Source organism: Haliotis rufescens, unplaced genomic scaffold (genome assembly GCF_023055435.1).
Source record: "Haliotis rufescens isolate VD_foot unplaced genomic scaffold, xgHalRufe1.0.p SCAF_13, whole genome shotgun sequence".
NCBI classification, from domain to species: Eukaryota; Metazoa; Mollusca; class Gastropoda; order Lepetellida; family Haliotidae; genus Haliotis; species Haliotis rufescens.
In genome coordinates this window covers 13002745-13018399 of record NW_025963813.1, presented here as the reverse complement: position 1 = coordinate 13018399, position 15655 = coordinate 13002745, and the positions used below count along the sequence as shown (strand labels likewise).

At 39.4% G+C, this 15655-nt stretch overlaps 1 protein-coding gene across 3 annotated transcripts in view; it reads right to left on the bottom strand.

Moving 5' to 3' along the window:
- Positions 1 to 15655, bottom strand: part of LOC124124326 (protein kinase C iota type-like) — a 73898-nt gene that overhangs the window by 25006 nt on the left and 33237 nt on the right. For all 3 annotated transcript variants that reach the window (XM_046487460.2, XM_046487457.2, XM_046487458.2), the window contains exons 3-10: positions 15408 to 15529; positions 8414 to 8503; positions 7217 to 7267; positions 4548 to 4633; positions 3614 to 3745; positions 2106 to 2208; positions 1664 to 1710; positions 623 to 652 (exon numbers count right to left, since the gene is read on the bottom strand). In XM_046487460.2, coding sequence (XP_046343416.2) covers positions 623 to 652; positions 1664 to 1710; positions 2106 to 2208; positions 3614 to 3745; positions 4548 to 4633; positions 7217 to 7267; positions 8414 to 8503; positions 15408 to 15529 — 661 coding nt within the window. The remainder of the gene's footprint in view (positions 1 to 622; positions 653 to 1663; positions 1711 to 2105; positions 2209 to 3613; positions 3746 to 4547; positions 4634 to 7216; positions 7268 to 8413; positions 8504 to 15407; positions 15530 to 15655) is intronic.

The window sequence follows — 15655 nt, the reverse complement described above, 5'->3', positions numbered from 1 at the left end:
TCCTGGTGTAAATACACACGAGTAAACGTGTTCACATAACAAGTATACTCACATATGTATTTCTACACACGTATGCACATAATTCTTGTGAATACCCTACCTCTATTACATCATTGCCATAAATTCCTGTTTATGCTGAGAACCACAGGAAAGAAGTGAGTAAGTGAGTTCCTGATGTAATAGAGGTAGTTTTCATAGAATTATTCACAATGATAACTATTGTTTGATATACACACATGTATAGAGGCGCATGTGAACGGGGTATTAAGAGGGCTGGGCCAACTGTGCTGCACAATCACATGTTTGCTGTACATGCTGGAAAGTGTATTAAAAAACTAAATATTCTTAACCCTCCAACACCAAATATGTACAGAAAATATAGGACACTTTCTTAAAAAATAAGGCATGTGAAGATATTCCATTCCAATATCCTTAATAAAAAATTTCATCAGCCTCCACAAATGAAAACGAAAAATCACATATATATATAACTAAAATGCTGTGAATGCTATTCCATTGAGCTCAGTGCTGTCAACATGAAATGAAAAAGCAAATAAATAAAGTGAAAAGCTTGCACACAAATGGAATTTACTGTGTATTGACAAGGGAGATAACTCTCTACCTCTGTAAAAGCAGGTGCTTCTTCCTCCTCCTTCAGGAAAGTACAACAGAGAATACAATGTGTAGATAGTTGAGTGGGAAATAGTACATTGACCATAACCAATGTGTTAAAGGGGGACTCATCCTTGAAGTTAAAATATCCAATAACGAGACAGGGATTGGCCATGAGTTGGTTCTTAAAATGTAACTCCTCTATCACAGGAATCGTTAACTGGTTATCTGCCTTTCCAGACTGTGGAGTCCCCCTTTAAGTTTGTCAAAACATTTAGAAAAGATGTTAAATGTTTGTGTCACAGAGTCAGAGTGATGGAAATGATATATAACAACACCTATAGGAGGGAATTCATGAATTCATGAAAGCTGTTTCAAGTCTGGAATATGTCATAAAACGTTTCACATCCTTTAAGGCATTAAGGATATTGTACATCGTACGTCCCGATCCTCACAAACCACATGCTTGATAACCACATGCATCATATCTTCCTAGATACTAGTTATATCCTCCCCCGACACTACCACAGTTTGTGAAGTGAGTGAGTGAGTGAGTTGGGTTTAACGCCGCTTTTAACAGTATTCCAGTTATATCATGGCGTGTCAGCTTTATGTGGGAGGAAAGCCCGAAGTGACGCAGGTATCAGACGTTTACCACTTCGGTGAAACCCACGAGCACGGGTATGGTGCTGACAAACCTAGAAACATAATCGGGGCGAACCGGGATTCGAACCCACGATCATAGGTTTCTGGTGTGTCCAAGGGCGGCAACTCTGCACAGCAAATCGCGGCGCTTTAGACGACTGGGCCACCCGTGCCCCTAGTTTGTGAAGTGACCCCACCACCTGTCTCTTCTATTAATGTCTTCCCACAGAATTCGTCTTGCACATAAGTGTAATCTGATTGGACATCTATTTCACTGTGTGATCTCAAAGAAGATCTCAAAGAAGCGATGGTTGTTAATGGGTCCAGGGTATTTATTCAAACAGAATGGAAACATAATGCACTTTATAATTGTGAATATCTCTTGGGAGTCTCTTGTTGTACATACCTCCTTGCCTGGCTCGTAGGAAACAGTGTTAGAGGCTGCTCCTGAAACTGAGTGAGTGAGTGAGTGAGTTTAACTGTGCTTTGAATGCAATTAGGAGGAAAGAATGTGAGAGTCAGAGTCACTTTGGTGAGAACCAACAGGTATCACATAAGATTTGTTTGTTTGTTTGTTTGTTTTATTTGTTGTTTAACGCTGCACACAGCATTATTCCAGCAATATAATGGCAGTCTGAAAATAATCAAGTCTGGACGAGACAATCCAGTGATTGACATCATGAGCATCGATCCACGCAGTTGGGATATAATGACATGCAATCAACCAAGTCACTGTGCCTGACAGCTCAATCTATTAATGATAAACTTTCCTCTGATGACCAGCACAGTTACAGGGGACAGTATCGTCACCCTTCCCCTGGGTTAAAAAGACAAGGAAGTACACTAACCTGAGACATTGTTCTGATGGGAGTTGCCGTTCTCCTCGATGCTGCCACCGCCCCCTCCGCTGATGCTCTTGTCGCTGTCGTATGCCGGGCCCTGCAAGGGCTCCTGTTAATACAGACATTGATCACATGTGTTAGGCAGTACATTGTATTTGGTCTATATTTCTCAGCTTCATTGATTCCTATCAGCCATAGATTGATAAGACCCTTCCAGCAGCCATCCTCAAATCAAATCTCCAAATCTTCATTTGATGAGTTTATTATTAGTTGACAACTATTTTCAGTCATGAAGTCATTTCAAGTGCATAGCATTTCACAAGGAGAAATAATGAAACTAGGAGGTATGCACTTGCACAGGTGAGGTGAGGTGAAATTGGGTTTAACATCACGTCCAAGTGAATGAGTGAGTGAATGAGTTTGGTTTTACGCCTTCTAGCAATATTCCAGCAACATCACGGTGGGGGATACCAGAAATGGGCTTCACCCATTGTGCCCATGTCGGGATTTGAACCCGGGTCTTTGGCTTGACGGGTGAACGCTTTAACCACTAGGCTACCCGACCGCCCCTTTCATCGCGTCCAAGATTATTGCGTTTATATAGCCACGTGCATGTGTGTGTGTGTGTGTGTGTGTGTGTGTGGCTGCTTGTACTAGTCCGGATGCCAATTTATAGTGTTAGCACACTGAAATATCAGGCCGCAGTTTAACATGGATACCCCACTCAGACACAGTATACTGACTCCGAGCCGACCAGTCCTTGTTTTAGCCCTTAATGCCAAGCGCCAGACAGGGTAACAAGAAGTACCATCTTTTAACGTCTTTTGGTACGACACGGCCGGGGATCGAACCCAGGACCTTCCGCTCTCCTGGCGGATGCTCTACCACTAGGCCACGGAGGCGGTCTGCACTTGCACAGAGGTTATATGTTTCCATGCTAGGGTAGACTTGGTGATAGGGTGGAAAGAAAAAAAAAAAAAATTCTTCTTGTGATTTCTTGCAAGAAGGAGAAATATGGCAATCACATACCACAGAGAATGTGAATGTCATAATTTGATCAGTTTATGATTAGTGGATAAGTTTTCTCAGTTACCAAGAAGTGCATGTCACATACTGTAGTATACAGAAATTGAAGAAACGGCAAGATGCATCATTACTGTACCCTATAAAGTGGGTGAGTGAGTGAGTTGTGTTTAACGCCGTTTTTAACAGTTTTCCAGTCATATCACGGCGTGTCAGCTTAATGTGGGAGGAAAGCCCGAAGTGATGCAGGTCTCAACATGTTTACCACTTCAGTGAAACCCACGAGCACGGGTTTGGTGCTGACAAACCTAGATACATAATCGGGGCGAACCGGGATTCGAACCCACAAACATAGGTTTCTGGCATGGCCCAAGGGACGCAACTCTGCACAGCGAATCATGGCAACCTAGACGACTGGGCCACTCGTAACCCCCCGTACCTAAAGAGTCATCTCATCTTATTATAGTCAGTTCTAAAATGTTTTTACTTACCACCGGGCCACCACACGCTTTCTTCACGAGCTTGTGGCAGCGTTTATGCACAAGGAGTTTACACTGGATACACTTGAAGCCCTGACGACCCAGGCCCCAGATCCGGTCTGTACAGAACGAGCAGAACGCCTTCTGTAAACAATAAACACAAACTGAACAATCTCCATCTACATCGTCATAAAAAGAATCAAATTTTATTTGACACTTATAGTTTTGCTGCCATCATGTCACACATGACATTCATAGCATTGGTGTATATTCCAGCCCTAAGATGGCGGTCTGTAAATAATCGAGTCTGGACCAGACAATCCAGTGATTAATATCATGAGCATCGATCCACCCAATTGGGATCGATGACATGCATCAACCAAGTCAGCGAGCTTGACCACCCAATCCTGTTAGTCTCTTTTTACGACAAGCATAGGCGCCTTTTACGGCAAGCATGGGTTTCCGAAGGCCTTTTCTACCCCGGATCTTCACGGGTCATCATGGATTTGAACTAGGCCAAGGATGAGTCGAAAACTACTACCCGGGTACCTGAATCCCGACCCTGCCCGGGTACCAGAAACCCTATTACCTGACCCTGCCCGGGTACCAGAAAAAAAAATTACCTGACCCTACCCGGATACCTGCTGTAGGTCCTGAGAGTTGCTTCCAAAATGTCAGATTGGGAATTGTTTAACCAGAGCCATGGCAAAACGTCTTTAGATACACATATACAACAATTTGATCATGAATTTACGGAAACTGACTGAAGCTTTGTTTTTCCTCAACCATGTAAGAGCCAGAAGGAATGTGTGCATAGTCAGGAAGAAATGCGAACATTAACGACTTGTAGTCTATTGTTATTGTCATTCAACAATATATCATGGGCTAACCACAGGTCTGGGTAGTCCTGTGTCCAATATAATTCATTGGAAAGATAATATCTTACCCTGGAAAAGCGTTTGGGCTGGAAGAGGTGGCCGTTAACTCTATATAATTTCCTCCATCGCCGAGCTCCGCGTCGGTACATGTTCCCTGGCAACAAAATCACAAATACTGGTGAGTGAGTGAGGCAGGCCTGACGTTTACCACTTGGATAAATCTGAGAGCATGGGTATGGTGCTGATAAACCAAGAAACATAATCTGGGCGAATCTGGGATTCAAACCCACGATCAGAGAATTGAGGCACCTAAAAAGTTAAGGCAACTGTGTCCCGACACACACATTTACAGAAGCTGGTCTGTATCTCAGCGTATTCAAACCTACAGGAGATTTCCTTTTATTTGTTTGTTTGTTTGTTGCTTAACGCCGCACTCAGCAATATTCCAGCTATATGATGGCGGTCTGTAAAATAATCAAGTCTGGACCAGACAATCCAGTGATTGACATCATGAGCACGATCCATGCAATTGGGATCGATGACATGTATCAACCAAGTCAGCGAGCCTGACCACCCGATCCCATTAGTCGCCTTTTACGACAAGCATAGTTGCCTTTTACGGCAAGTATGGGTTGCTGAAGACCTATTCCACCCCGGAATCTTCACGGGTCAGATTTAAAATTAGGACAAAAGAAAGAGAAAAAGGGGAAATAATTCAGGCACCAGATCTATAAAATATTTGAAAGAGTTGAACATGAATAAATAGGTATTCTGGGAGTTTGTTCGGAGAGACTAAGGCTGGGATTATTCACATGGAGATTCAGCTCCATAGACCCTGTTTTCCAAGGGCAATGTTAATCTCCCAGATGGGCAGGCAGTTGGACTGACAAATGATGGATAAAAATGATGTCATGAGCATCACTTTAACTTTGGTTAAAGGGCAAGTTCACACGGAAAGAACCTATTTTTCTTGTACTTTTTCCACATTAAAAGTGTTAACCTAGTAGTTTCATAGACAAAAATATAATAATATATTAATTAACATATGTTTTGCATTAAAACGATTTATATTTTTCACATTTACCAAGTGTTCTATTTTCATAACAAAAACACCATGGCTTATGCCCTTGCAATATGACGTCATTGGTGCCAATTGATAAACATTATGACGTCATCATGCTATGTTAGAGCCGCTTCACGTGGTGTAGGTCCAGGTGTGTGATTCTAGCGTCTCAGATGCCAGCCAGCATAGTGTTATGCTGAGTTACCACTGCGCCGGAGTGTGTCGTAGGCCATGTTGTTTTACCGAAAACTGGTACTTGATATCTTTTGCGTTGAGAATAGACAGGGATCCAGTTGAATTGGCACCAATTACGTCATAATCTAAGGGGGATAACTCAGGCCTGTTTAGCTCGAAAAACGAAGGCCTCATAACGGCATATCATTTTCACACTATTGTGAGCTTCCTACTTTCACTGTGAAAAAAATGAGTTTACATTTTCAAACACAGATATTAACTTATTCTAAAATTGCGTTTTGTTTAGAAAAAGAAAGAAAGTGATTTTTGCGTGTACACTTCCCCTTTAAGGTGAGCCAGAAAGGTTTGCTTAAGGCTGTCAACTCAAAACAACTGGTTCATCCACAAGACTTTAGGAAACTGACTACTCCGCGACATGTTTCTATGAGGAAATATGTAAAATAAAATCCATACCGACAAATTTCAAAAAAGAATAATCTAAAAAAGACCTACTATATTCAGCAAGTGAGACGACGGATGTGAACATGCAAAACAGAACTGGATTCCCAGAAGAATTAACAGCAATAGTTCTGTCAGTGTCCTCACAATCACATCTTACACACCAAAAAGCGAAATACTGACTATCATCATGATCATGTAATGCCTGCTATCATGGCTATGGATCTATTTCCTTCTATTAGTTTCCAACACTCAGATGATCTACAATCATGTCTCTAAATATACACTCATTGTGATGATATACACCAGGATTCTTTTCATAACTCTATGTCCTAATTAATTGTTCAAAATCCAATGACTCAACTGCATAATTTGAAATGAAAATAACGCTTTATCTAACTAATTTCAGTGATGAAAGGGGTCAGTCACCATGGTCAATGTTGAAGGAGACTTCCCCCCAAAAATAAAATACTTTAGTCTAAAAAAAATATAATAGTCTTGGTTCTCAGGCATCATCCACATCATCATAAAGTCTGCCGCATGTTTTGTTTTTATTTCCATTTTCAAAAATGCACAATGCACACAAAAAAATTGAAAATGGAAACAAAAATGACACGTGCAATGAACTTTATGATGATGTGGGCAGTGCCTGAGAACCAAAACTGTTATATTTGAGCCTTATTTCACACAAAAGAATACCTTATAGAGATCATTTAAAAAATACAGGTTTTAAAATTGTCCATTTCAAATCTGTGAGACGTTTTCAACTTTTTTCAAACAAGTAACAGAATAGAAGGCCTAGCTTAAGCTGTGATGTATACGACTCAAAAGAAGTCTAATTACTCCAATTCTTTTCATATTAACGACAGTCATATGAAAAAATCATGTGTTCTTTAATTTCCTTTGAGATGTATATTTAACAGCCTTATGTTTAAGCTTGACTGAGCTGATTCCTTATCAGCTGTTAAAACACATGACATCTTTCATTGGACGAGGGCTTAGAGCAGACTCAGGAAACAGAGAACAATGGCCATAACTTACGGTCTTCCCCAGCACAGGGCATTCCCGGCCTCTCCGGAACATTGGGGAATACTGAAACACAGCATAAAAAAAAAATATGTAACATGTTGTATTGAGAAAGGATAACATATATGGATGAACAACTTCCTTATTACAATTTGGAGCGATGTTTCGGTGCAGGTTCTAACACCGTTATCAAGCATGTGATAACTTTGCTTATATCATAACGAATCATCGCTCCTACTTGTAATGAAGAAGTTGTTCATCCATATTTCTTTTCCTTACTTAGTACTCCAAGTACTAAATGAATCTCAAAGATGTTAAAATGTTGCATTGAATTAGTGAGTGAGAATGAGTAATTACTAAATTCTGTTGCCATTAATCACAGTCATTGTTGAGGAAGAACTTATTCCTTATAATGGATAAACTGGGATCTAAACATGGTACATTTTCTACAACTTCCAATTTTTTTATTTTCCCGAAAGTAATTTTTCATATCATTTCAGTTTGACATGCATTGTAATGATGCCTTGCATTTGTTAGCCACAAATACAATAAAAGCAGGACTCGATTTAAGGAACTTGATTTGACTTGCACCAGGTGCATTGTTGACAGGGTTAGACACAGCACAAATTTGAAATGGTTTGACATGCACTTGGTGCATTTAGACATAGATATTAGGTTTCATATTTCAGTAATAGGTTGCACAAGTGCATGTTATTTACAGCTAAATCAAGCCCTGAAAAGATAAATAAATATTGATGAAATGAGAGAAAATTAAAAATAGTTCAGTTTCTCATCTATTCTAAAATAAGTGATAAAAAAACAACAACATTATTATGAATATTTTCTCATTCTTCCCCAACATGAGCATGAGTGTGTATTTTGTTTGTTATTTAACTCTGCACTCAACAATATTTCAACTATATGATGGCAGCCAGTAATCGAGTTATTGATATTAATAACAATGATCCACACCGTCAAGGTACGATGACGTGCACTCAACCAAATCGCTAGCCTGATACCCGATCCATTTAGTTGCCTCTTACGACCAGCATGGGTTGCTGAGGATTTCCTAACACCAAATCACCACGATCAGCATAGGTTGTCCGAATCCCCAGCAACGTCACTTCTTACGACCATCATTGGTTGCTGGGGACCTATTCCAACCTGGAATCCCCACAACCAGCATTTCAAAACAAAGTATAATGACCTTACCATGGAGAGTGATCTCCGAGTCCTTGTTCAGGTCATACAGTCTGATGGCCTCGGTCAACTCGATCTGCGAGGATATTGTGCAAGGGTCCCCTGAAACACAGCGCTGGAGTCAGCCACACATGTTTGTAAATTTATCACAGGTATTGCTATCTAATGTCAAAGGAAAACTGCATTCAGTTCTGTCCATACATAACCTGGTTCCATATTTTCTGCCATCGTGGAAGTACATTTCTACCTTTTTATGCTATATATTTTATGGAAACAGTCTCTCATAATTGTGTGTTTTTTAATGCAGTTAAGGTTTACAGTCGGCAAGCACTTGATAACTTCATGTTTCCCAAATTTGCCATTTTCCCAAGGTCACAGACCCTGCTGATAACTGACTTGTCAGAGAGAAAGAATTTGCTCAACTGACTCCAAGTTTTTGAGGATATACCTCCATATTCAATCAATACAAGGCTGACAGACAAACCAGTTATAGATATTATGAACAACAATCCACATCACCACATAATCATACAAGGCAAAGAGTCTGGTGAGAACGACCTTGAAGTTGTGTTGTATGACCACCATGTTACCATGGTTACTGGAGACCTGTTCTAACCCGACTCAAGGGGAGTAACAACAGATACTCAGTGGAGGAATCCCAGCATAGAAAAGTGCCTGCTCATTACACTGAAGACCAGTCATCAGTTTTCTTCTGAGGATGCATCTTAGTTGAAAATGTCATGAGTCATCAGTTTTCTTCTGAGGATGCATCTTAGTTGAAAATGTCATGAGTCATCAGTTTTATTTCCAGGATGCATCAAAGTTAAAAATGCCATGAGTCATCAGTTTTATTTCCAGGATGCATCTTAGTTGAAATGCCATGAGTCATCAGTTTTATTTCCAGGATGCATCTTAGTTGAAAATGCAATGAGTCATCAGTTTTATTTCCAGGATGCATCTTAGTTGAAATGCCATGAGTCATCAGTTTTATTTCCAGGATGCATCTTAGTTGAAAATACCATGAGTCATCAGTTTAATTTTGGCCCAACTATAATGTACGGTTGTCCACTGAAAGAATTTGGGATGACTTGCTGAATGTTCTTATATGCTGCAGACAGTGAGTGAGTGAGTTGGGTCTAATGCCGCTTTTAACAGTATTCCAGTTATATCGCGGCATGTCAGCTTAATGTGGGAGGAAAGCCCGAACTGATGCAGGTCTCAGACGTTTACCACTTCGGTGAAACCCATGAGCATGGGTATGGTGCTGACAAACCTAGAAACATAATCGAGGCGAACCAGGATTCGAACCCACAATCATAGGTTTGGCGTGTCCAAGGGATGCAACTCTGCACAGTGAATCATGGCGCTTTAGACGACTGGGCCACCCGTGCCCCCTGCTGCAGACAGAACTATTCTAGTTCTCTAATGTGGCCTATAAATAATCTCTGTCCAGGAAACCAGAGGTTGAAGCATGACCAATAATACACTTGGAATGGCATCGTCAACATTGTAAAATACAAAGGCTATCAGTTTTTTTCTGAAGCACTCTCCCTACATGAACTCTCAGAAGGATGCTATGACATCACTGTGGAAAGTGATGACATCATGAGACAACTGATGACATCACATGCTTCTGTGATAACTGAACTCGTCTGGTAAGCAGAGTGTAGAAAAATCAACTAACCTAAAGTTGTTCTGGTAAATATTGATCAAACCTGATACTTAACTAATGTGGTATACATTTCGAAAAGCCAAATAACATGTTTTCCAAATTTTCCAAGATTGAAAAAGAAAAAGATACTTATCATTCATACAGAGTGAAAAGTCTGGAAGATTTCTAGGATCAAATCCCATTTAAATACACATTTATAACCAATTATATTACAGCATACACACCAATCCATATCACAATGACAATCAGAAAGGTAACACACTGTAACCACTTCTTGTGATTTTGGTTAATTTTAAGACAGGCATGAGGTACTGGAGACACCTTCCGCTTCGGAATCCACACTGGGGCAACAAGTTACAGGTAGCAAGATACTATTACTTGCACACCTCATCATGGACAGTTGACAGTGAAGAGGACTCCTGTTGAAAATCTGAAGATTTTTATGGTGTGATGATCGCCAATATACAGGATTTATGGCAATGACATAAGGCAATCTCATTAATATCTGATCACAGTTCTCGCTACCGCTAAACAAAGATCTGAGGACGTCCCATTAGGGGTCATGTCAGATCGACCTTGCACAAACTTTGACCGACCAATGGAATGACCGAGAAGAAGTCAACATTAGCCAATCAAAAGGCAGCTTTCTCGTGCTTTATGGCACTAATTTCAAATTGGTGACTACGCTTTGAAACATATTTTGACAAATTCTCGATAATAATTTGAAACCTGAACAAAAGAACATTCTGGAAGGGCTAATAGATGGTCTAGATTGTATGGATTCAGTCGTTAAGTCCGTAACTATCGTTTGGAATACCCCGTGTTGAAGTTTTCAAGGTTGCACGATTAGAAATCACATTTTTTCCGCCCGCCCGCTCTCTTGCTGGCTGAGGGTGGAAATGAGAAACACACGAAAAAAATGGATGGCTTAATAGACGCAAGGTATTCGCAAGAATCATTAGCTTCCAAGGGGGCACGGGTGGCCCAGTCGTCTAAGGCGCCGCGATTCGCTGTGCAGAGTTACGTCCCCTGGACACGCCAGAAACCTATGGTTGTGGGTTCGAATCCCGGTTCACCCAGACTATGTTTCTAGGTTTGTCAGCACCATACCCGTGCTCGTGGGTTTCACCGAAGTGGTAAACATCTAAGACCTGCATCACTTCGGGCTTTCCTCCCACATTAAGCTGACACGCCGTGATATAACTGGAATAATGTTAAAAGCGGCGTTAAACCCAACTCACTCACTCATTAGCTTCCTTATTGTGAATGGATATCTTATTCTTTTGGTTAACTTGTTTTACCATGAGTATCATAGCAACTGCATCTGCAACCTGGGACATTAATAACTCGCTGACTGCAAAACAAGATTTCGAACACAGTCTCTCTTTCATCCAAGTGGTCTTATGATAACACATCATTAAGTCTCCAGTATCTACACCAGTGGAGCAGACCTATTTATCATGCAGTATGATTTAGAAAAACCTCTTCCTGGGGAATGTATGTTTACATCTGGTCTGGCCTTAAATACAGGAAAAGAGGAAAAAGGCACTTGCTTATCACACAAAAGAAAATGGTTGAACATCAACCTGCACAGCTGAATCAAGGATTTTGAAAACAGACAACACAACAGCTATATTTTTTCAAATCTTTTCTTTGTAACTTATTTCTTCACAAACATCAATTTCAAGATTATTTCTTAGAAATTTAGCAAAATTCAACCCTGACACTATGTTTTATTTATTTTCTATTTCTGCCGCCTGTTTCTTGCGGAGTTATTTGAGTGAGTGAGGGATTATGGTTCAACATCCTTTTTTTCACAATATTTCCATCCAACCATGGCTTGTCAGTTTGATATGAGAGGAAAGCCTGAAGTGATGCAGGTCTTAGATGTTTACTAATTTAATGAAAACCAAGAAAGCTGGTATTGTGCAGACAAACTTGAATATATAATCAGGGCAAACAAGCATTCAAGATCATGGTCATAGGTTCCTGCCATGAATAAGGGAAGCACCTCTGCACAGTGAATGTTGACTAGCAAAAGAAACAAGAAATTTATTTGTTCCTATCTTAAATACAAGAAGAAAATTAATTGTTTGGGCCTAAATTACAAGAAAATTATTTGTTCTAGCCTTAGATACAAGATAAGAGGAAAATAAGGTTGCACATGGTTATAACACAACAGGAAAGCATTAAATGTCGTCCTGCCTGGCTGAACAAGGACTTCCCTAATAATCTTCCCCTGGCAACCAATGTTTATCAGCCGACATCAAAAATATATACTTTACCATAACAGCTTTGTTTTTCAGTTTGAAATCAATTTTGATAATCATCTGTATTGAAAGTAACATCATATGAATAAATCCCATCTTAATAGTGTCATGCTTACCTCCATATGATAATAATAATCGTCTCATACACATCAGCTGGAGTAAGGGGATTGTTTATCTTATCTTGCTTATTCAAATCTTGTGTTAATCTCAGTTATAGTGTCACAATATTATGTCTTCCCATCATGCAATCATGAAACAAACAAGACATATTCATCATGTTCATAATCAATGCCGACAAAACAAACACCAAGCCTTCATCAGCATGAGACGAGGACAGACAATACCCTTCAGACATCTGACCTTAGGCAGGCTTTTAATGTTGACAAGATTTCTCAACAACTTTCTCCTTTTATGAAATGGTGTCCAAGACATGAAATACCGGTACCTACCTGTCATATGTTTTGTCTATATCGAACCTATGACAGACATAATCATTTCTTTTTCTTAAGCAAAGGTTACATTGAGTAGAAGATCGAATTGTGAACAAGCTGGGCATTTTGTGTTTTAGTCATGACCTTCAGATAGTTCACTTGACCTTCATATAGTTCACTAGCCCTTCATATGGTTCACTAGTCCTTCATATGGTTCACTAGTCCTTCATATGGTTCACTAGTCCTTCATATGGTTCACTAGTCCTTCATATAGTTCACGAGCCCTTCATATGGTTCACTAGCCCTTCATATGGTTCACTAGTCCTTCATATAGTTCATGAGCCCTTCATATAGTTCACTAGTCCTTCATATGGTTCACTAGTCCTTCATATGGTTCACTAGCCCTTCATATGGTTCACTAGCCCTTCATATAGTTCACGAGCCCTTCATATAGTTCACTAGTCCTTCATATAGTTCACTAGCCCTTCATATAGTTTACTTGCCCTTCATATGGTTCACTAGTCCTTCATATAGTTCACTAGTCCTTCATATGGTTAACTAGTCCTTCATATGGTTCACTGGTCCTTCATATAGTTCACGAGCCCTTCATATGGTTCACTAGCCCTTCATATGGTTCACTAGTCCTTCATATAGTTCACGAGCCCTTCATATAGTTCACTAGCCCTTCATATAGTTCACTAGTCCTTCATATAGTTCACTAGTCCTTCATATAGTTCACTAGTCCTTCATATAGTTCACTAGCCCTTCATATCGTTTACTAGCCCTTCATATAGTTCACTAGCCCTTCATATGGTTCACTAGTCCTTCATATGGTTCACTAGCCCTTCATATGGTTCACTAGTCCTTCATTTAGTTCACTAGTCCTTCACATAGTTCACTAGCCCTTCATATGGTTCACTAGTCCTTCATATGGTTCACTAATCCTTCATATGGTTCACTAGTCCTTCATATAGTTCACTAGCCCTTCATCAGTGTCCAACCCAGACCGCGCTATTGCGCGATTCACGCTAAAAAAAATCAAATCGCCCCTCATAAAAAACTCAATGCGCGATCTGTCGCGCACAGTAATTTCTTGCACAGTCACTTACTTTATCAGCTGTTTATCCCTACCTTTAGATTCAATACTCACTAAATCTTTAATCAATTAACGAAGAAAGACAGTTCACAGCAAACATTGTAGACAACTGTCGAAGACCGATCGATAATAACCGGAAGTTTGATTACGAGTTACGTCCCTTGGGTTCCTGAATAAATTATCGACAGGATTTGAATAGGAAACAAAATTTAATTTACTTTAGTAGAAAGCGTATCAAAACTTTGATCAAAATTATGTTGTATTTTGTTGTTTAGTAATCAAAAACCTTTCACAAGATGTTAAAAGACAATAAATATTCTATCTTGAATAGTTCTGAAAATATTTTTGAGCATTTTAGTTTGTTTTAGTTTCGTTTCTGTAATCACACGATATGAATCGCCGACTGTCATTGCAGACGATCTTTTGAATAGTGAAAATGTCGCGCAAAAACAAAAAAAATACAGACTTTTTTAATCAAAAAAGATGTTCTAAAAAAGACAATGATGAAACCACAATCACTGTAATTACTACTGATAGAAAAAATTACAAAGCATTGTTATTCATTTCAGTTCTTTATTCTGAGCTGTTACACTTTTATATGATGATGTTCCAGTACATAATACAAAATAAGACATTTTTGAAGAAAGCAGTTATTCCCCCCTACTTTTTCAAAATCCCCCCTATTTTCTACATGATGGGGGGACAAGTCACCCCTTGATTTTCAATTCTGGGTTGGACACTGCCTTCATATAGTTTACTAGCCCTTCATATAGTTCACCAGACCTTCATTTAGTTCCTTGCCTTTCAGAAGTTTCACGAAACCAAATCTAGATACCAAATAAACCAAAAAACCAGCTACCTCACCACCCTGTCATTGAGACATTCATGCCATATTGCAGGTCTGTCTTCACAATAATTTGGGCAAACACCTTTTAACAGATGGTTCTCAGCAACCTAACAAGCAGGATCTTGCATAATTTAAAAAAAGATTTGCTGAAAGGATGAGTGCTTGCTATACTTGATACATGCATTTCACTTCCTCGCACCGTAGTGTCACTTTCCTATAAGATATGTACAAAGATGTCTATCTTTCCTTCTGTGCAGTGTATCTTTATCTCTCTTCCTCCTATGACAAGAGAGTTGCATATCCCTGAAACTACACATTATAGATGTGGCAACATGTTCTATATTTAGGTTTATGGACCATCTGAATGGAGCCTGAAGCAAACAAATAATTAATTTAAAAAATGTTTTTATCTATTTTGGTTCCTCCTTATCATGCGAATGCTCTATTCCTCTGAATTAGTAAAATTAAAGTGTAAAATTACAAAATGCAAGTGATTAAATGATTATAAGTTTTACAAAATGCCTTCTATAATAAGCCCAGGTACAGATACAGTTTCAAGTTTGTTTTAAACTATTAGAATAACAAACTATCAGCACAAATTCTATAAACTATAAAATTAACCAAGGGTCACCAAGATAATGCAATCTTTGCTTTCCTTAACCACGAAAAAGAAAATCAGTCATGCCTCACCTTCCTCATCCAACCATTTCACAGTGAACGGTTGACCAGCATCGAACTTGCAGATCTCTTTAATTTCCCCACGGAAGTCCTCATAAGTTATTTCATTCTTTATACTGGTGACAAGGATGTCCCTGCAACAAAAGGAGTAATTAGGAAAATAGTTTGTGAGTGAGTAGTGAGAGAGAGAGAGACGGAGAGGGAGTGAGTGTGATAGTGTGTGCGTGTATGAGCAAGGTTCATACAGAAATGAAACACTA